This window comes from Nicotiana tomentosiformis, chromosome 9, assembly GCF_000390325.3.
Source record: "Nicotiana tomentosiformis chromosome 9, ASM39032v3, whole genome shotgun sequence".
In the NCBI taxonomy this organism is placed as follows: Eukaryota; Viridiplantae; Streptophyta; class Magnoliopsida; order Solanales; family Solanaceae; genus Nicotiana; species Nicotiana tomentosiformis.
In genome coordinates this window covers 38,310,998-38,332,497 of record NC_090820.1, presented here as the reverse complement: position 1 = coordinate 38,332,497, position 21,500 = coordinate 38,310,998, and the positions used below count along the sequence as shown (strand labels likewise).

Sequence of the window (21,500 nt, the reverse complement as noted above, 5' to 3'; positions counted from 1 at the left end):
TAAATGAACAACAAAATTGCAAAAGTTTGGAGCTTTCTCGATGGCCAGGTATTAAATCGGCAGATGAAAGCTTTGGAACTTTGAGAATGACGATGGGGCAACAGTAAATGGGGAAGAAAATAATAAAGATGAAATAATGGGGAAGGAAGTTGGGGAATTAAATATGGGGCCAATAGTAATTAGAAGGAATTTTGCCAAAAAAAAAAAAAAATCTGGCTCACGCGCCTTCCAGGTGAGGCAACTCACACTATGTGACTAGTCAACTTTTGTGTTAAAGTGAAATATAAAAAATAGAGTTAGAGTGCCAAAATAAAATAAAATTGAGATAGAGTGATAAAATAAAAAATGATGCCAGGTTGAATTGATTTTTTTTATGCATTTGACCTTTTTAATATTTTAGTTCAATCATTACAATAGTGAAGAAATAGTTAGAAATGGTTGAATCGAAAACTTACAACAAGATAAATTAAGAGAAGATAAAGAAAACCAGTCCAAACGCGAAGCGTCTCATCGCAAGTTGGATAGCATTACACCATTTTTTAAAATTTATCTTAGAAAAATATTATACTTTTTTATTTAAAAATAATTTAATTTTTTTAAACTATTAATAAGATAATTTATAGCCACATAAATAATATAGTAATTTATTTTATATTACAAATTTTAAAAAAGATTCTTTCTTTCTTAAATTTTGTATTTATTTAAGTACAATTATTATAAATTAAGAAGAATGAAGTAAGTAAATTTATTAAAGCAATCAAATACTCGGTTTACAAGTTTGTTTAAATTCAGGAAAAAAAAGGGACGCGGTAAATTAATAAATAAAGTAAACTTAACCAATTTATAACGAACTCTTAATATAGAGTCTAATAATAGTGACTCAACAAAATTTAGTAAATGATATTAATTTCGACTCGAACTGACGAAGACTTATTAGGGAAACCATTACCCCCAAAAAAACAAAACATTATACAAGCCTCCAAGAGAATAAATAAATGCGACTAAGACATAATTACTGTTGTATTTAACATTAAAAAAAGTATACATCAAAATAGAATTAGGGCACCACGTGGCAGCTTATCGTGGAACCACCGGCGTTAATAATATCAAGAAGACAAAAATGCCCCGGTAAGGGCGCTGGTACAAAGTCCCATGTTCCTAGCCCAATATTCCATTCCCGTGTTTGTCGGTGACTACACATTAGCATATTGTAATTCCATATAACTTCAAGGGCATTATAGACAATTGAAATATCAAGTGTATTATTACAATTAATAGTTCTTCTATTATATTTTTTTTCATTACTAAGCAAACTTTTGTTACATAGTTGGACTCTTCTTCCTGCTCGATTCTTCATTGTCCATATCTTATCACTAAGCAACTTTTGTTCCATTGTAAATCTCAGCTGCTTTTCCCAAGCTTATATTGCTTTCTTCTGCACTATTCTTGAAGCTTTACTGTAAGTTTTACTACAATTCTTTAGCTTTTTCACTACATTTTTATTGAAATAGTCCCTAGTCCTGCTTCTTTTCCTGTTTAAAGAATTGGGCATTTCTGGATATCTGCTATTTTTCAGAGACTTAATGTAAAAAAAATCATCTTGTTTAGCTAATAAGTGAGGCTTTTCAAGATTCTTGTGGGGTTAGTACAGTTCTGTTGTTGGGGTTCTGCTCTTTTTCAGAGATTTGTGGAAAAAACATCATCCTTTTTTAGCTAAGAAACTTGAAAGTTTTCAAGATTCTTGGTGGGGTTGTATTGTTCTGCTGTTGGCTTTAGGTGGGTTGGTGTCAGCATTGGCAATATGTTTACTTCTCAGATGCCTGAAAAAGGTCCAAATTTTGGGTGGGTTATGAGGTCAAATAACCCCAAGGTTCAATGGTGGTTTAAGCTATTGACAATGGGTGTTTTTCTTGGAATCTTGATTGTATGGGGGATTGATGGTTTGAATGTGGGTAGTTTTCAGAGAGATTTTGTTTTGTTGAAGGTGAATAGTTCAGGAAAGTTTAGTCCTACCTTTAAAGATTTCAGCTTTACCAATATTTCTCTTAGACCCCATTCTGTAAATACTCACCAGAATCTGAATCAAGATTTTGCCAGAAAAAATCTGGCTCCTAAAGTTGCACCTCAACAGATTAATTTGACTGAGAATCAAGGTAACGCCCCTGATTTCAGTCTTGAAATGGTGACAAATGTGTCACATAAGGAACCAGAATTGGTAGAGGTTTCAAGGCCGAGAGTTCATAGGTGGATTTCAGCTGAATTAGAGGCAAACTATTCATCAAATCTTCTTACTAATTGGTTGGCTCCTGGAGGTGAGCCATGTAGGGAATCAAGAACTGTGGATGTAAATATTCCAGCTTTGGATGGTCGCGAAAATGTTGAATTGTCAACAGGGGATATTCATGAGTTTGTTTTCCATGCATTGGATGATTCTGGGAAACCCCATTGTTTGGGTGGTGATTATTTTGAGACTGATCTTGCTGGTGAAACATGGAAGTCTAGGCCTCCCGTTAAAGATTTGGGCAATGGTAGTTACCAGTTTTCCCTGCAAGTCCACCCTCATTTTTCTGGGGATTACAATCTTACGGTTATTCTACTATTTCGACATTATGAAGGCTTGAAGTTTTCGCCTGAAAGGTTTGCATATGACAAGGTTCTCCGCGTGATCCCAGTCAAATTCTCCAAATTCTCTGTCGAATTACCTGAATTATCTCAATGCAAGAAGTCAGATCTTGTTAGAGATGTATGGTCTGGTCGATGGACTCGTCATGCTAAGAATAATAGCTGTCCAATTAGCAATGACGGGCGATACAGATGTCAAGAACCAAATTTCCCATGCCAAAAACCATGGTGTGATGGACCATTGGGGTTGTTGGAGAGCAATGGTTGGGTATATTCAACACATTGTTCATTCAAGATGTTCTCAAGTGAAGAAGCCTGGAATTGTTTGAATGATCGCTGGATTTTCTGGTGGGGCGATTCAAATCACTGCGACACAGTGAGAAACATCCTTAATTTCATTTTAGGTGTTGATATGAAGGCTGTCCCAAGAAGAGTTGATATGAACATCAGCAACCCGAGGAATCCATCACAAACAGTTCGATTTACCAACATTTTCAATGGACATCCTAACGAGACAGGCAATTATCAAGGCTTGAATTCGTTGGCGGATGCTGACTATAGAGAACTTTTGAAAGGGTACTTTTCTGGAAATGTTGTTCCAGACACTATAATCATGAATTCGGGCTTACACGATGGAGTGTTTTGGTCTAGCCTTAGGCATTTCATTAAAGGCGCCGACTATGCTGCATCATTCTGGGCTGAGATATTTGATGGGATGAGGCAGAGAGGGTTGACACCACCAGAAGTCATATATAGGACCACAGTCACCACAGGCGGATACGCTAGAAGATTGGCATTCAATCCAAATAAAATGGAGGCCTTCAATGGGGTAGTCCTGGATAAGTTGAGGGCACACGGTTTAGTTGATCGGGTCATTGATGATTTCGACATGACTTATCCTTGGCACTATGACAACCGATGCAATGACGGGGTGCATTATGGCCGTGCTCCTGCCAAGCTGAAATGGAGGGATGGCCAGATTGGACACCAGTACTTTGTGGACCTTATGCTTGGTCATGTACTGCTCAATGCATTATGTACAAGATAGAATTTGGCAAATTTTGATGTCAAGGGTTGCATTGGCTATGAATTTGGATGGCAATTGGCATGCACTTGAAGCTTTTGGATGGTGATATTTAGTGATATTCTTGATATATCTGTATTTTACTGTTATTATGTTTTCTGAAGCTTCTTCCACGTTGTAGGTCATATACTAGGTGTAGTGCGAATACTAAAGGTTGTATAGGAGAATATCTGAAGAAAAGTGTTTGTGTATTATTCATTTTTGAGCTTCTTGTAGTCCCATTTGCTTGGACTATTGTAGATTGAAATAATTACTATTACAATTTACCTCATTTATTACATTTACTCATTCTTTATGCATTTTTGGACAAATAATTCACATTTAGGGATAAGTGTATTCGGTTCGGTGTTTTGGTTTTATGAAATTACAAAGTAAATCGAAACCAAATAAGCTCGATTTGGTTCGGTTCTTTTTGTTATTTAGAATTGGGTTTCGAATTAATCGGCTTGGTTATATTGCATTTTTTGGTTTGAACCAATAAGTGGGGTTCTTTCTCTTAAAAAAATTGAACATCCAAATAATTTTACTTAAATATTGGTTTCAAATAATTAACTTAGTACAATCAGGGGCGGATGTAGTGTATTATGTACATGTTCAATTGAATTCATAACTTTTAATGTGGAGTAAAAATTTATTAAAATTGCAAAAATAATAAATAAGAACTCATAAATCTTAAAAATATAATGAGGTGAATGCTAAAAACTTTAAAAATTGAACTCAAAGGGTTTAAAACCTGAATTAGGCTACAAATGAAATGTCTCAACTGTACAGAATGTTGATCACCTTTCAGGAAAAAGTTGTCATTGTACAGAAAGATAATTCTAAAAGTTGTCAATGAAATGCCATTGCACATGGATTAATGAAAATGATGATAATGAAATATCTATCTAGTCTGGATTCATAACCACAAGAAAGAAGGCAAGACAAGTTCTCGTGATGTATCCCCTAAACCACCATTCAAAGTGGGCTTTTGAGCTTCGACAAATAGGTTAATTTAATTTATAGAAAAGGATAATATTTGCTCATTTACTTTGGAAAATAGTTTCAATATACTTTTCCTTTGAGTTTTAGATTAGGCCGAATACATCGACAACTCGTTTAATTTATTTTCACTTTCCACTTTAATACTTATTTTTAAGGTCATTCCATTTAAACACTCCAACTAGCTCTTTAGTGTGTCATCCAGACATTAAAATTGTAGGCAGCCAAACATGATAGAAGCGTGTAATTCACACGTTAGAATGACCAATAAGAAAAACACGTGAATTTAACTTCAAAAGAAAAAAAAATTTAAAAAAAGGAAAAAGTTAAAAGGATAAGAACCTTCGGTCATCTTCCCGACCCCCCAAAACCCAAACTTCTTCTGCCAATACAGTAAAAATGTGGGCCTCTTCTTCACCATTCTTTCATCTTGCCTTTTAATAATCAAACAAATTCTTCCACAAACCTCTAAGTTATACATTCAGTTATTTAACATTGGTAGATCTGAAATATAACAAAACAAAAAATTATTAATTTCAACATAAATAAATTTAGAAGTGAGGGAATTGCACAATCATTACCTGGTTGGACATAAAGCACCGGAGATTCTTCCCCGGGTTGTAATCTATCTCCCCACTAAAATTTGGAGCATTCCAACTTAAAAAATGACAACTCCGATGAAACTTCGAGCTCCGACGAGCTCTATTTGGCCGGAACTGATGTTCAAGCCAATCAAATGCAGCAAAACCAATGCCAAACAGTTTCTGCACCTCGGACGAGTATTTCTAACCCCTCTTCTTCAGATTTGATCCACCCAGCTGCGACGAATTGAAAAATGAAGAATTTGGCAAGTGAGCATACAAGTTGTTCGACAAAATGCCAATTCCAATTTCACGCCAATTCAACGGGGTTCAGATATTATACATGCTTCTTCTCACCAAATACAATCTCCCCATATAGTTTTTGATTAAAAAAAAATAGCTGGACCGATTTGAGTAGTTCTTGTTCATATATGAACTCTAAATTTTTTTCCGCCAAAACGCTACTCTTAGTCATGACTGTTTTTGAGTAAGTCTTGAAATGGAAGCTTGGATCTTAAAAACGAGATAATCATTAAATTCTATGTATTAAAGCAGAAGCTTCGATCTTGAGATGGAAGCTTGGCATAACTTAGAATTACTCCTTTGTGTACATAATATTAAATCCTACACTAAAAACTTAAAAGAGAAGTTTAGTGAAAACTTTTCTGGCAAAAACTATTTATTTTACGGCTATAAGTATGAGGAGTTTGTTATTTGGACCATTTCATGTGAAATATGTGAGAAACATTCGCAGAGTTAGGTTAAATGTATCTTAACCAGAGAGTACAAAAACCAAAATTAGAATTTATCTAATAACTGAGGGACCAAAAGAGCGATTATCTCTTTGATAAAATATTAAAATATTAGTAGTATAATTTCGATTACAGAATAGTTAATTTGCGAGTAAATTACATTACATGAGTCAAAAGCTAAAAGAAAAAAAATCATTTAGGAAATAGAACAGAGCGTATTAGATAATGAAAATTAAACTAGTTTTGCTTGAGGAATTTTCAATTAAAATAAACTATTTGACCCGATATATCACCTTTAAGAGGCATTTTGAGGAAAAGATAAAACATGCATTGTCTAATATCTCTTTGTCAAAATCAAAGACATATTTCCCCACATATGAGTTGGTTTAGTTGTTTCCCTTCCAAAAGTTTCAAAATTGATATTTGTTTTCAAACTTTCGAAATCAAATAACCTCAGAGCTTTGCTGAACTTTGCAAATTTATTTTCTTGATACAATTCCAATAGTTGTTTTTTCTTTTAAAAATGTGTAACCAGTATACAAAATTTTAAACAAGTTAAACTAGTTGGAAAAATATCAAGCTTGCCACACTTTTGATCAAATTCAAGTTGATCTCAAGATGATTACTTTGTTCAATCATTACAGTTGGGTAGAAATAGTTAAAAAGGGAATTGAAAACTTACAACAAGATAAAATAAGTCGCGAGTTTATAAATATATAAAATAATTCATGTAAAATCGAAAAAATTTCCTAGAGAAAATCATAATATTATATGTCTAATAATCCCATAGAACCACTTTATGCTGTTCCATAATTTATTCAAAGGAATAATAATTTAAAGTACGAGGGTTAAAGAGCCTAGTTTTCTATGTAAAATCGTGCATCAATTCTTCAAGTTATATATATATATATATATATATATATATATATATATATATATATATATATATATATATATATATATATGTTATACCTAAACATATTATAACTCGGAATATTTTTAAAAAGTTTGACAAATTATAATTAAATAATATGTAATTTCTCAATTAGCAACACCTTCACGTAGTAACAAATTCCTTTTTTTTTTTTTCTTTTTCTTTCTTAGTATTTGCTAGAGAAAAGTGTAAATATAGCAAAAGTACACGAGAGTTTGGAGTAGTTTTCCTACGTTTCGCCAAAAATAGCAAAAAAAGGAAAGCAGAGAAGCTAAAACAAAACCTGTCAAACGCGAAGAAGCTTCTCTTAGCTTAATATAGATCCACGAGACCTGAAACAGCAACACCAAAATTATTCTGTTTTGCTAATGTGAAATGAGGCATTATCTTGGGGTTTTGTAATTTAGGTGTGTTTGATTATTATAGTAATATCTATTCTTTCAATCTGGCTTATTTAGGAGGATTGAATTTGAGGCCGCGCTTGTGTTTGAAGCAAGCAACTTCTCCAGAGGAACAAGACGAAGAGGAGTGTAGGCCGCGTTGGCGCAAGAGATTATCAATGGCGTTTCATTGGTCTTCCTTTCTCAAATTCACCTTCCTTCTCCTCCTTATTGCTGCCATTGCCACCGCTTGTTTCACTCTCCCTGTTGAAAAGGTTCCATTTTATCATTTGGGTTTTCTTATTTTTTCTTTTATTTTAAACCTCTATTGGTTGATAAAATGATTGATTTGATCTGGGTTTTTGGTAACAAATTCATTTCTTGGTAATTCTTCATTTTTGACTCATCTGGGTTTTCCTTTTATTATTATTATTTTTAATTATTCACCCCTTTTGGTTGAGAGGCGATTTCTTGATCTGGGTTTTTCTTTAGTAACAATTACATTGCTTGGTTATTCTTGATTTCTGACTTTTGTTAGGGATGTGAAAGTATCTGCATTTGACATTTGTGTATAGACTATTTATGGAGGAGGATTGATTCATTTTTTCCCAATTTGTTTTTTCACATTTTGCCAATTCGTCATTGATTTGCTAAGAGTCTTTTAGTTTTGCTAGAGATTTGTATGTCAGTGTAGGGTATTAGTGTGAGATTTAGAGAATAACTTAATTTGTGAGTTATTAAATATTTGAAACGAAACAAGCCAAATTGAGTGGAATGGATATAGAACATTCATATGGTCAACCCGAACTAATTTGGGTTTGAGGTATAGTCTTTTTGCTGTTTGGTTAAGATGATCATCCTTGTCTGAGTGTGATTTACTTGGTTGCATGATCGTTTCAAGTAGAGAGGTTGTGTTGGCAAGTTTTTATCTTCTCTCACCTTTGGGTTTATTATCTTTGGCTTGGGATGGTGTTTGGTTATCGGCAAATGCTATTAGCTTCTTTCATAGATATGTTTTACTCGAGCTGTGAGGGAAACACGAGCTTATTCCACATTCTGAAGGACAGAGGTGTAGTTGGACTTCCATTAGAGTCATTGTTTTGTGCAATTCATGTCGACTTACCAATGCATTCCAAGTTGAATTGATTGTATTACCTGATCATATATGATAAACGTTTATAATGTGTTGGGGTTGACTGTGTTATCCTATCATATGCGTTCATAACGTGTGATCCACATGATCTGACTCCTGAATACTTTTGTGATAGGACTAGACTGGATTCTTGGATCCTAACTTCAAGAATAATTTTTAAATGGATGAATAATCAAGTGGAGCTCACTTTTTGGTTGTCGTTTCTGTGAAATTCTATTGATAAGCTGGATACCTCTGGTGTATGATAAGGATAGCTTAAAAACACGTCTATGAGGCCTCGTCTACTCAAGTTATTTATCTCTCCATGGTGCTGTGAACAGTGTGAAGAAGCTTTTTTTTTTTATTTTACTTTTTTTTTGCAGATGCTGAAAAATTTCTTGATATGGATTGAGCAAGATCTTGGTCCTTGGGGTCCTCTTGTTCTGTAAGTTGCTTTTTATATATAGATATTTAATGTGATCATGTTAAATCATTCCCTACATTTGATTAGGTTGAGTGGATTTGAGTTATTTGACAAGGTGGGAACATATATGTATGCAAATTTGAGGTATTCTTGTTAATTCGTAAGGGTATTCCAAAGCAGTCAAAATTGGCACTTCAAAGAATGGCCGTGCGGGGGCATTAATAGTTAAGTTATAAATCGAGAAAGTAGCCTCCAGGGCTTTGATCTAGTGATAAAAGTGTAGCTTTTGATGTAAGGTTTAGGCGCAAGTCACGGTTTGAACCCTGCCGTAGACAAAGCCTGGTATTTATGTGGAGAAGGGTAGTCTCGAACCATGCGTCACTAGCCCTCAGGGATTTCTCGGTTATAAACAAATACTCGTTCCGTTCCAATTTATGTGAACCTGTTTGACTGAGCACGAAATTAAAGAAAAAATGAAGACTTTTGGAATTTGTGGTCCTAAACGAGTCAAAAAGGAGTCCAGAGTATTTGTGTGGTTATAAAAACTTCTCATTAAGGATAAAATTGAAATTTTAAGCTAAATTGTTTCCAAATTTAGAAAGGGGTCATTCTTTTTGGAACGGACCAAAAAGAAAATAGGTTCACATAAACCGGAACGGAGGGAGTAGTGATTAGTACTATTGCCCTGTAGACATTATGTTCAGCTGTATGTGAGTGCTCTAAGAACATGGAACATGTAGAGTCTGGTATATCCAGGATCTAACCGTCGCATAGTTCGGCTATGTTTTTGTTCCTTTTTTGTGGTGGTGGGGGGAAGCGAGCAAATCTTATAGGGTTCTTCCCTTAATTTGTCTCCTTATTAATGTGAAGCATGTCCTTTGTTTAGACATTATAGAAGTTCAGTTTTGTTCTTTCAATGCTCATCCTGATTTATTGCTGTCCTATTGTCATCCGTTTGGCGTTGAGTTAAAGGGCTGATATTGTTTATGCTGCTTAGGCTCCTCACACTGTTCTCTGTACACATTGTGAAATGTGAATGCATGGATTAAAAGCATTATGTTAGACATTGTTATTATTGTTGGGTGCCATCTGGAAGTTACTTTTTTGTGCAACCCTGCTGATATGTTTGTGTTTTTCTCCAAAAAGGAAAAACCAAGGGAAAAGGTAAAAAGATATTCATTCCTAGGTGATTCAAGGAAGTTGCCCCTTGGAAAAACCTTGTAAAATTTGGATGTATGCTAATTCTTGTTCTAATTAGAAGCACAAGTACTGTGATTATCTTGCATCTGATAGGGAACTCATCAATCCAATTCAAGATTTTTTCATCATATCCAATATTTGCAGGGTGTTCCTACATTTATTGGTGATTGATGAATATTTTTCTAAGCATTGCTTTTGTATAGAACATTATCTTTTTGTTGTTTATACAAGGGCTTTCCCTAGATTTAACTAAAAAGAAAATTATATAAGGGTTTTTCCTCATCTTGATGAAATAAATTTTCTTTCTTTATGTCACGCCTCGAATTCAAAGAGAAACCGTGACCGCCACTAGGCTACCCATATCCGCTGAGAAGAATCAACACTATAACAAAATTCATGAAAAGTATACACATATTGGGATTTGGGCACCCCGTACCATCACCTAGATGCTTTAACTATAAATCGAAAACGGTAAACACATAGTTCCACTTCCACATAAGGCCATGCTATCCACATAAATCATAAAGTTCTACATCTTGGGGAATGTCAACATATATACATACCAAACAAATAGATCCCACAAGTCTAGTCTAGCCGTGAGGCGCTAGAGTAAAAAACGAATTCATATGACTAGTCTAGTAGTGAGCCGCTAGGTCACAAAAGAATACATATGACTAGTCTAGTCGTGAGCTGCCAGAGTAACAAAAGAATACATATGACTACTCTAGTCATGAGCCGCTAGAGTAAGAAAAGAATACTTATGACTCCTGGGGAAATACCTCGTGACAAAGAATGATAAGCGCAACCTAGCCAACATCGGAGTAGGGGTGAGGCTCACCAAAATCTGTGGAAGGAGGATGCTAAACTCTAGAATGTAGTACCCTCCTCGACCGTATCAATATCTGAAACAAGAAAGGTAAATGGGTAGCCTTGAATGACCTGAATATAATGCCAGTATGTATCATCGACAAGCCGAAATGTTGGGACACGCCTTTATGAAAACATGACGTAAGACATTGAAGTAAACTCATGAAATAATGTTCAAGAATATTCATTTAACACATTTCATTTCTCATAAACATTTATCATCATAAGGACAGGTAAAACGTAAACGCATTACTGTGGGGGCTTTATCTTTTCATGTACATTAGCAACGACCCTCCTTTCGGGCCACCTCTAGGCTTATGGACATTAAACTTTTACCTTCTTACATTGGCTTGACCCTGCCCTTGGGTCACCTCAAGGCTCTTGGGCATCAATGTATTCTCACGTTAGTCTGACCCTCTCTTTTTAAGTAACCTCAAGGCCTGTGGCCTTCACTTGTCATAACAACACACAATAAATAGCCAAATGGCATCACATAATAATTTTAAATCAAATGAACTATAATGGGCATGAAAACATTTTAAGGCTTTCAAGTAAGTACATTAATTCTTAACTCATGCGGCATTCATTTTTTTTTGATAAGGTAAAGGTTTTATTGATAAAAGTACCAAGATGGTACATAAGATTACACCAGGATCAGACAACACCTATAATAGCATACTATCAGTTACAAGTTGCTTAACACATCCAAAAACTCCATATATTGATCTAGACTTTCAACTAAACATTTCTTACACCAAAAAAATAGATTTTGAAGATAAGTATTTTTTATTCTAGCAATGTGATTCCTCTTGTCCTCAAAGCAAACATTGTTCCTTTCTTCCCAGATGGTCCAGAAAATGCATAGAGGGATGGTCCACCATAGTTGCTTCTGATTCCTTGATACCTTCTGCCCTTGCCAGCTGACCAGTAAAGATCTTATGTCTGGAGGCATAGTCCACGAAACACCACACAGATTCAAAAAAAGCTCCCAGCACTGTTTAGCAATTTTACAATGGATAAATAGATGATTAACAGTTTCCAACCCTTCTTCACATAAGTAGCATCTGTTACTTAGGCAAAATCCCCTTTTTTGTAAATTATCTTGAGTTAAATTGGCTTCTCTGATAGCAACCCACCCAAAACAAGCCACTTTAATAGGTGCTTTGGTTCTCCATAACATTTTCTCACAATGCGACATTCATTATTCAAGGCAATTTAAAGTGGCACATGCATTAGAACATATCATTTCAACATTTAACATAAGGTCGCATGGTTATCATTCAAGCTTTCTGTAAAAGATGGTGAATCGATTACCCTTTCATTCCCACAAGCACTTGATGACAAAATGTTCGTTTATGAATTTTATCAAATACTTTGACAGCATGAAAGTTGGAACATCACATTAGAAGGTCATGTCTTACCATACCTTGGCCTCTCGCACAATTAGCAACTTCTCAAATGGTCCACTACATCGCAAACGTTCAATACAATTCAATCTACACATATGTATGAGTTCTATCTGTACTTGGCCAAATAATTCTCATAAAACTCATTCTGGGCTCACAAATTGGCTACAAACCATCCAACTTCGTTCTCTTAATAAATTACAAACTTCGAGTTTATAAATTCAACACATGGAATTACTTATGTCCTTGAAGTCATTACTCAACTCATTACTTAGCCCAAATCATATTATCTTCTCCTTCAACTAACCCAGCAATTCCTTAAACTCAAGACTCTAGGTTAGCTTAATCCATAAATTAAATAGTGTTTCAAGCCCAAGAACACACTAATACTACTCATTCCATCATTATAATTGAAGAAGTTAAGAATTTACCTTGTTGAAGTTACCTTAACTTGAAGATTTTTGGTGCTCTTGGAGATTCTTGCTCAATCTAAGAAATCCATGGCATAGGGGTTGTGTAACGCTTTGAGCTTTGATTTCCTTTGAAGCTTGGCTATGAGCAGCTTGTTTCGCCTCCCAGAAACCCCTAAATAACGTCGCCGCAACTGCTGAAACATGGGAGCTGCTATTCGTTTGTTTCAGAGAAAAAGAGTCATCAAATAAAAACTTGGTTGCTACCTTAAAGCACTATGAAGACCCCTGCTGCCTATCTGTTGTTTAAGCCTTTTATGCCTAGCTGAAGCAGAATAAGTGCTGAAAATTTTAGATTAGTGTGCATCCCCAAATGCCTTTCCACATTGTCATGAGTAATCCTCCTGGTGGGTTTTTCCATTCACACTTTAATCATAACGCAAACACCTTTGGGATGCCGCGCTTCTCATTTTGCATTAGTTATTATATTTGTTTTAATCCAAAATGCCCCTATAGATAGGATATTGCAATCAACACTGGAGATTTATGCTGCTGTTCTTTTGGTCATGTTGTTTTCTGTCTTACAGGGCTGTTGCATACATTCCTCTTACAGTACTGGCAGTTCCAGCATCAGTTCTTACGGTAAAATTTATGGTGTTTGTTGTTTAAGTCATGTGCCCCTCCCAACCCCCAATTTCTTTAATCAGATGTTCAAAATTCTTGTATAGCACATATTGACCAATCTTTCTCTGCTTCTCATGGATCATGGACTTAGTTATCAATGATATTTGGCTAATTACTTCATGTCACAAAGTAATAATTAAATGGATCTAGATGTTATGATTTGAATCTGAACTCCACATGGCTCATGTTTTTAGCTAGGTGGTGGTTATCTATTTGGCTTGCCTGTGGGTTTTGTTGCTGATTCTATTGGTGCTACCATTGGTGCTGCCGCAGCATTTCTTCTTGGTAGAACGGTGAGTTCTTCTATTCCGGAGAGGGATATTTTGTTGGTGCAGTTAGAAATGTATTCACTTGAAGTATTGCTTAGAACAGCATGATTTCATCCGTAGTCCATTTCCCTGAGCTCTGATTGATACTTTAGTGGTATAACAAAAATTGGACTACTTGAGGTAATTTACATTTTGACATTTTGACAGATTGGGAGGTCATTTGTCATTTCCAAGTTGAAAGATTATCCACAGTTTCGTGCAGTTGCAATTGCAATTCGGAAATCTGGCTTTAAGGTTTGTGTGTCTTTCATAAAATGCTTGAAAAGGTCCTTTTCATAGTCATGACATCTTCAGATTGTCATTTTGGCTGAGAAGTGTCAGTAATATGGATATTAATTTCCAGAAAAGCAGAAGTAAGAACGCAATTTGATTTACTCTGATTTGACAGATTGTTTTGCTGCTCCGACTTGTTCCTCTGCTTCCATTTAATATGCTGAACTACCTTTTATCGGTGACACCAGTTTCAATTTGGGAATACATGCTGGCTTCATGGTTGGGAATGATGGTAAGTTCCTCTCTCTCTCTCTCTCTCTCTCTCTCTCTCTATATATATATATATATATATATATATATATATATATCCCCCCCCCCCCCCCAGTTGCCTCTAGGTCGAAGTCACTTTCATGGCTTGCCATGTGATATAGATATGGCCGTGGTGTGTCGTTGATGTCTTTTTACAAGAACTATTTTCATATCCTGGTAAAGAGGTGTCATTCCTAGCTTGATTCAGAACAAAGTGGTTTTTCGAATGTAGTGTCAAAAAAGTTAGTGGAATGGAGTGAGCCCCCCATCCCTACCTGAATAAATTCAATGAGGGTATTGTTTAAAAGCAAATGTTTAGCACTAGATTTAGAGAAACCAAGTTAAACAATCACCACAAACCTAAACGGTGATGACCTGTAATGACCCATGTAAAATGGGATACTTAGCAAATTTGGCTATGATATAAAGGTTGCATGCATATGTGCCAGGTTTGATTTGGGATGGCTCTGTCCAATCCCTTTATATTACATGCAGGGACAATAAAATCCTTAGTCCTAACTCTTGGGAGAGGGTTTTCCATTGGTTTGTGTGTTTAACTTGGTGCAGATGCTATCCATGTGAAATGACCTTGACCAAAAATCCATTTTTGGTATAGTAGGATCATCTGCATGCCTTGATCTTTTCAATAACTCTTGAAATTCCACCGGGACATCCTTTTGTCAGCCATTTCACTTTGATTACTGGTTGACGTGTTAGGAAAATGGTCCTTTAGTTGTGAGTTAATTTTTTCTATATTATTATTGATGAATCTATTTCTTTCCTTGCAGCCAATAACTTTTGCCCTGGTGTATGTTGGCACAACTCTGAAAGATATTTCTGATGTTACTCATGGATGGGGTGAATTTTCGAAAACCCGCTGGGTAAGAGCTAAGTGGTTATACTGTGCTATATAATATTTAAAAGATCCTGTGCTAATGCCTAAAAGTGATTTAGTCATGTTCATATATTGGAAATTGGTCTTTTGTGCTTTAAAGTAAATAGTAGTATTGTGCAGTCATATAGGACAAATGATTAGTTAATGTGAGGAATTATGGTTTTTTTTTTTACTACCACACCAGAATAAACTTTTGGGGCAAGGAACCCCCAAGGGGGTTCCAGCAATCCAAGAGTTGGAGTGACACCTTGGAACCAAGGTTCAAATCCTTGTAGAGGGGAAATGGGTGAACTATTCCTATCTACCTAAGTCTTGGTGGTAGAGTTATTCGGTACCTGTATTGGTGGGAGCATACAATGCTTTCAGTAAATTGGTGCACAAGATGGAAAAAGAAACTTTTGGGGACAAGGGAGAATAAAAATAAGCGGCCAAGGTTGTATACGTATACAAATTCCAACCTACCATTAAGTCATTTATGAAGTACTTTCCAAAGGATTTGGCTGGATGGATGTGATTTGCTTTGCCCATCTAACATTAGATAGTGTAAAATTAATGATTAAGATAGGCAATTCATTCTAAATCGAACAATTTCTTGCACAATCATTGAGATGATAGTTGAAACAAGTTATATTCTATTATAGAAGTTTGATGATTGTTGTAGAAATGCGAATATTAAGGTGGATATACAGTTATACAAAATTAGACGAGATAAGAAATTATCACATTTAGTAGAGAACGCAAGTAGCACACATAGAGGATAAAATAAATAAATGTCACTTGAGATGATTTGACCATCCTAGTAGATCTTCAAATGCACTGATCCTTAGGTGTGCGACACTGTGATGATTGAAGGCGCTAAATAGGATGAGATAGACGTAAAATCACATGGATGAATTTGTCTCTATGATTAATGCAACTTTAGCTAATACTCCCTCTGTTTAATTATATGTGTCTTAGTTTGATTGAGCACGTAATTTAAGAATGTAAAGATAACTTTTTGAATCTTGTGGTCTTAAACTAAAGATGTGTATAACATACCAAAGATATACTTTGAATCTTGTGATCTTAAACATGCCATGTCATTTCTATAAGAGAATGTCATTAAAGGTAAATTGGGAATGTCAGAATGAAAGACTTACTAAATAAAGAAATATGACATTCTTTTTGAAACATATTTGTTGAGTTGTCCCACATCGGTGGCATTTGAGGTCCTTGGTCTCCTTGTATGGTCTTGGGAAATCCTCACCGCATAAGCTAGCTCTTGGGGTTGAGTTAGGTCCAAGATTCATTTATCATGGTATCAGAGCCAGGCCATCCCAATTATTGTTACCGATGTTGGACCCCCATTATGTTGTCCACTCCAGTTTGCAGGCCTGGGCGTGAGGGGGTTGTTGAGTTATCCCACATCGGTGGGATTTGAGGTCCTTGGTCTCCTTATATGGTCTTGGACAATCCTCACCGCATAAGCTAGCTTTTGGGGTTGAGTTAGGTCTATGATCCATTTATCAATATTAAAGGAAAGTAAGACACATAAATTGAATGGAGAGAATAACAAAATAAATTAAAGTAAAAGATCCGTTTAAAGTATAACAACTATGTTGGATTCAGACTTAGTGTTATTTAGTTTGTTATTTGTCAAGAATCCGTGCGGTTTTGTTAGAGATTAGTATGTCAATATAGGGGTAGGTGCAAGCACTAACGGGTTAGCTTTCGTTTGCCCCCTTGGCGAAGTTATAAGTTGCGGTGAATCTGTGTCGCTACTATAAAGTGCTTTCCATAGTTCAATAGAGAAAAGAGAGAAGAGCATGCCGATTTCCTTTACTTTATTATTAAATTTAGTGCCGTTTTCCCCCGTCCGAGAATCTCCATCTGCACTAAGTGGGCGCGAACTAGAATCCTTATGTCAGCTTGCTTGTTCAAAAGACTTTCAGGTGCAGTTGATGTACAATTTAGGTAATTTATAAGGACTAAACGTACTGATGAAAGTGAAAATTTAGGAAAGAATAGCTAAATAGCTCAGTCGGTTAGAGTGCTGGTCTGTCTCGCCAGAAGTCGCGGGCTCGAAATCTATACAAAAGAACTGTATCTAATCTTATAGCCCGGCACGGCGGGTCGCCATGAAATGAGTCCAAATAGAGGGGAATGGAAATAAAGTATTCACATTTCCATCCGTGACAAGCTTGTATAGACATGATTAATTGATCGTTTGTTGATATTTTAAATATTCAAAGATCATAAACTTTGCCTCGTAGGCATCGTTTGTTGATATTTTGAATATTTAAAGATCATAAGCTATCCCTTGTAGGCTTATGTTGCTCAGACTCGAGTGCGGGTATCAAATACGGGTGCGGATCTAGAGGTTAGATCCCAAGGTTAGTTGACCAATTCTGGTGCGGATCTCATACCCACAACCCACACCACACCCATGTTGTGTCGACATAGGTAAAGATAACTTGATAGTGTATAAATTCCTTACACTCACGGTGTATACAACTTAAAACTCTTTCAAAAATTGAATTCGTCCTAATAGTTTCTTGCATATGGATGTCCACTCTACATTAGTCGTAACATTCGCCAATTTTGAATTTTTCATAAGAAGGCCAACAAGTATATTGCATAATATATGTTCAGCTTAAGTTATTAGTTATTACTCCACCTCACTAATTGAACTCTAACCTAAAGTTACTAATTCTTTAGGGGGTTCATCTTTTATTTTTTCAAAATGAATAAATAGATCACATAAATGCTTATAAATACTTGATCAAAACAGGAAAAAAGAAAAACATATCACATAAATGTGAAAAACAAGTGCGTTGTTGGCAACTAGTAATGAAAACTTCATAAGTATGTAATCTTTTCTAGATATGCAAAGTTAGCCCAATCCACTAATTTATCAGCCCTAGTAATCGTTCTAGCCCTACTTTGCAATGGACCCCTGATCCCATAAAATGGATGATTGTATTAGCTCCTCGTTCACCATGCAGGCTAAACCAATCGACCAGTTTAAATTAACAGGACCAATCCCTGTTTTTTTACTATTTTCCATGTTTTAGACTTTTGTATGATATTGAGGACCAAATATTCCCTCTCCTTGTTTGTTTCTATAGATTTTTTGACAACTGCTTTTTCTTTTTGTTTTCTTTGTGGCCAGGCTATGATCATATTGGGCCTTTTGGTCTCTGGTGAGTCTCTAATACTTATAAATTGCTTTAATTTTTTTGTAACTGAACAAAAAAGATCTTTATATGCAAGTTAACTGTAAAAAACAAAAAAAAAGATGTTCTTATGCTGTTAGAAAGTGAAGATCTCAAGTCAAATCCTTTTTACTGAGAGGCTCTTTAACTTGAAACCTTGCATAATGTGAACTTTTAATTTGACTCCAACTTAATTAATTCGAGAAAATGCTTAATGAGTTTAGCTCATAACTCTCTTAAAAATTGAACATACTCTCTTGTGATGCTGTTAGCATTTAGCATAACCTAATTTTGCCAAACAAAGACTGACACTCAAATATAGCATATATAAGTATATTTATCCAAAAAGTGTACTATACGTAACTACAGCTATTCTAAAAGGGCAGAATAACCTAATAGACACTTCTACTTGTTCAATTTTGACATCCCGGTCCCCATACTTAACTAAGTTTCATCTAGACACCTCTACTCGTTCAAACGTAATATTTTAAACCCTTCTGACCATTGACCAAGTCTATGTGGCATTTGCTTTGCTGAGTTGGATAAAATGCGTGATTACATGCTTTAAGAAGCGAGTAAAGTTTGATGATTCTAATTAAAACTACCAAAAAATGAAAGAAGAACATAAAAGATAAAAAAAAAATTATTCTTACACAAAAAATTTCACCCCCACCAGGTCCTTTCCCCCCTCCCAATTTGAAACCCTCGACTCATCGTCGTGCTCAAAGGTTGTATCTTTTTTATGATTGAATCGGGGGTTGTATCTTTTTTTTTTTCGCTTGTTATTATGGCTTTGGTAGCAGCTTTGCTTGAGATTTTGGAAAGACCTAGTTTTGGGGAGGTATTGTTAGAGCTGGGGATGTTTATGGGCCCCATATGGATTGCTGTTCTTGTTAGGGTGTTGGTGGGATGGGCATGGAAGTCCAAGTGGGCTAATCTTGGCCATGATTCCTTTGATTCCAGTATGCGCTTCTAGAACTTGTCAGCTGGGTTTGCTTCCCTGAATCCTCTCAAATTGCAACTTCCCACCTGCATTCCTTGGTCAGTCCCCGCCTTCCATTTCATGTTCTTAGTTGGAAAGTCTCTCTTTGTTTTGTTTCTTCTAGCAAAAGGTAACATTTCCCGGCCATTTTTCATGTGTCGTTCTCGCCTATGGTCTTTTTTTCTTTTTCTTTTTCTTTTTTTGGGGTCAAGATCATACGGTGAATTTTACGGAGATTGAATTGGATACTTTTGTTATATCTTATTTCAATGAAAATGAACAAAATGAAATGTTTACTGGATTTCTACGGAAAAGCAACAGATTTGGTTTTGCAAATATTAAGAAAGAGAAATGATGGATGATGGTTTAGGATTGAAAGAAAATATGAGATGATAAATTTTGGTTCTCAAATGGCATATCTGATTTTCAGACAGAGAAAGGCGTGAAGGTGCTGCTTGTTGAGAAAACTTTAGGATTCAACTTTTTTTCCCCAAAAAATAGTTTTTGTGAATAATGACGTGGAATATTTTTATCTGACGTGGATAATATAGTAAGACGATTGAGGAACACGCATAGTCGGAAGGGTTTAAAATATTGCATTTGAACGAGTAGAGGTGTCTAGATGAAACTTCGTTAAGTATGGAGACCGGGATGTCAAAACCGAACTAGTAGAGATGTCTATTAGGCTATTCTGCCATTCTAAAAGTATTCATCCTTCTCATGAATGCCAAAAAAAATTCACACCAAACATCTTTTGCTCCCTCCAGTTTTTCTGTCGTGAAAGTCTCTCGGAATATTGATATATAGTTGTGTACTTAAGTATTACCTGATGAGATTCTTTACCAGAAAAGTATTACCTGTTTAGATCATTTGAGAATGATGTTAGGATAGAGCACTATCTAATCTAGCAGTTCTAAAAGTATTCATCCTTCTTTCACACCAAACATTCTTTGCTCTGCTAGCTTGTTTCATTGTGAAAGTCTCTCTGAATATTAACATATACTTAAGAATTACGTTGGTAATGTATTTGCGAATGATGTTGTTAGGATAGAGTGATATTGCTTTTTGATGAAATGCCAACATATTTGAACATATAGTTTCAAAATCCCGAAGAATAATCTTGTTTGCATGTATTGCAGTATTTTTAATAATTTGTGTCACGAGAGTTGCCAAGGCTGCTTTAGAAAAAGCATTGGCTGAAAATGAAGACATTGATGACATATTGCCATCGCCGGAGCTACCAACGGTGGCTGATCCACATCTCGGCCAGCCGCTTATAATCAAGATAGATTCTGCTCAAGACAATCATGAGAAATAGGACCGATATTATCTTTGTAAATTTGATACTTATGCTATGGTTATAGGTGTTATTTCTTATTTGATGATTTTGGCATCCTTTTGGTGATGCATTTCATAGTCTTCATTTTGTACAGGCAGAGTATACAACTCCATGTAGTTTGGATAGAAGTGAATTCTTTAGTTTTTTAGGCTACTTTTTAACTCTACCGAGTCTTGGATTGCCACGAGTTAACAAGTGTAATAAACTCGGGAAATAGTTTCCTTAATGTACCCTTGTTTGTCTGCTTCTTAGTACTAAAGAACCCTTTATCATGTTCTTGGATTGGATTGGATTTTATAAAGCATTTGCTTCTCATAGCAAACTAAGACAACCAGTTGATCTGGTTGCTCAATTGTGCACATAATTCATGGGTACTTGCCCCAGTTTGCTTGGATAATCTATTTATACAGAATGTAAATAAGGTAATCTAGATTGTACATAGTTGAATTACAGGCACAATCATTTTGTTGGAACTGACATTGATGTTTGTTTTTTACTGTCACTTTTGGGACCATATAAAGAACGGCAAAGGGCCAAATATACCCATCTACTTTCGAAATGGTCTAAGAATACCCCTTGTTATACTATTGGGTTATCTATACACCTGCCGTCATACTTTGGGTTCAAATATATCCCTCATTTAAACGGAGGGTCACGTGTCATCGTCCTATTGGTCAATTCTAAATATCTTCTAATTAATTAAAAAGACCTATTACCCATACCCGAAAAATAATTTTTTAGAGCAATTGTTTTTTGTAAAAATTGGAAAAAACTGAAATTAT

General features: G+C 35.5%; 2 protein-coding genes and 1 long non-coding RNA gene across 3 annotated transcripts; 2 read left to right on the top strand and 1 right to left on the bottom strand.

Annotated features, from left to right (window-relative positions):
• Positions 1-1,298: 1,298 nt before the first annotated feature.
• LOC104109336 (uncharacterized) lies at positions 1,299-4,005 on the top strand. Its single transcript, XM_018775288.3, has one exon. It carries the CDS (start codon positions 1,802-1,804, stop codon positions 3,668-3,670), a length of 1,869 nt encoding a protein of 622 aa, XP_018630804.1. The 5' UTR covers positions 1,299-1,801; the 3' UTR covers positions 3,671-4,005.
• An 864-nt stretch (positions 4,006-4,869) lies between these two features.
• LOC108947381 (uncharacterized) lies at positions 4,870-6,071 on the bottom strand. The gene is made up of 2 exons (XR_001971818.2): positions 5,269-6,071; positions 4,870-5,191 (listed from the first exon to the last, which is right to left on the bottom strand). It is a non-coding gene; the product is annotated as an uncharacterized lncRNA (long non-coding RNA).
• A 1,100-nt stretch (positions 6,072-7,171) lies between these two features.
• On the top strand, positions 7,172-20,990 carry LOC104109335 (uncharacterized). The gene is made up of 9 exons (XM_009618598.4): positions 7,172-7,609; positions 8,850-8,911; positions 13,361-13,415; positions 13,652-13,750; positions 13,934-14,020; positions 14,175-14,291; positions 15,097-15,189; positions 18,355-18,385; positions 20,519-20,990. The coding sequence occupies exons 1-9, from the start codon at positions 7,514-7,516 to the stop codon at positions 20,695-20,697; spliced, it is 819 nt and encodes a 272-aa protein (XP_009616893.1). The 5' UTR covers positions 7,172-7,513; the 3' UTR covers positions 20,698-20,990.
• The last annotated feature ends 510 nt before the right edge of the window (positions 20,991-21,500 follow it).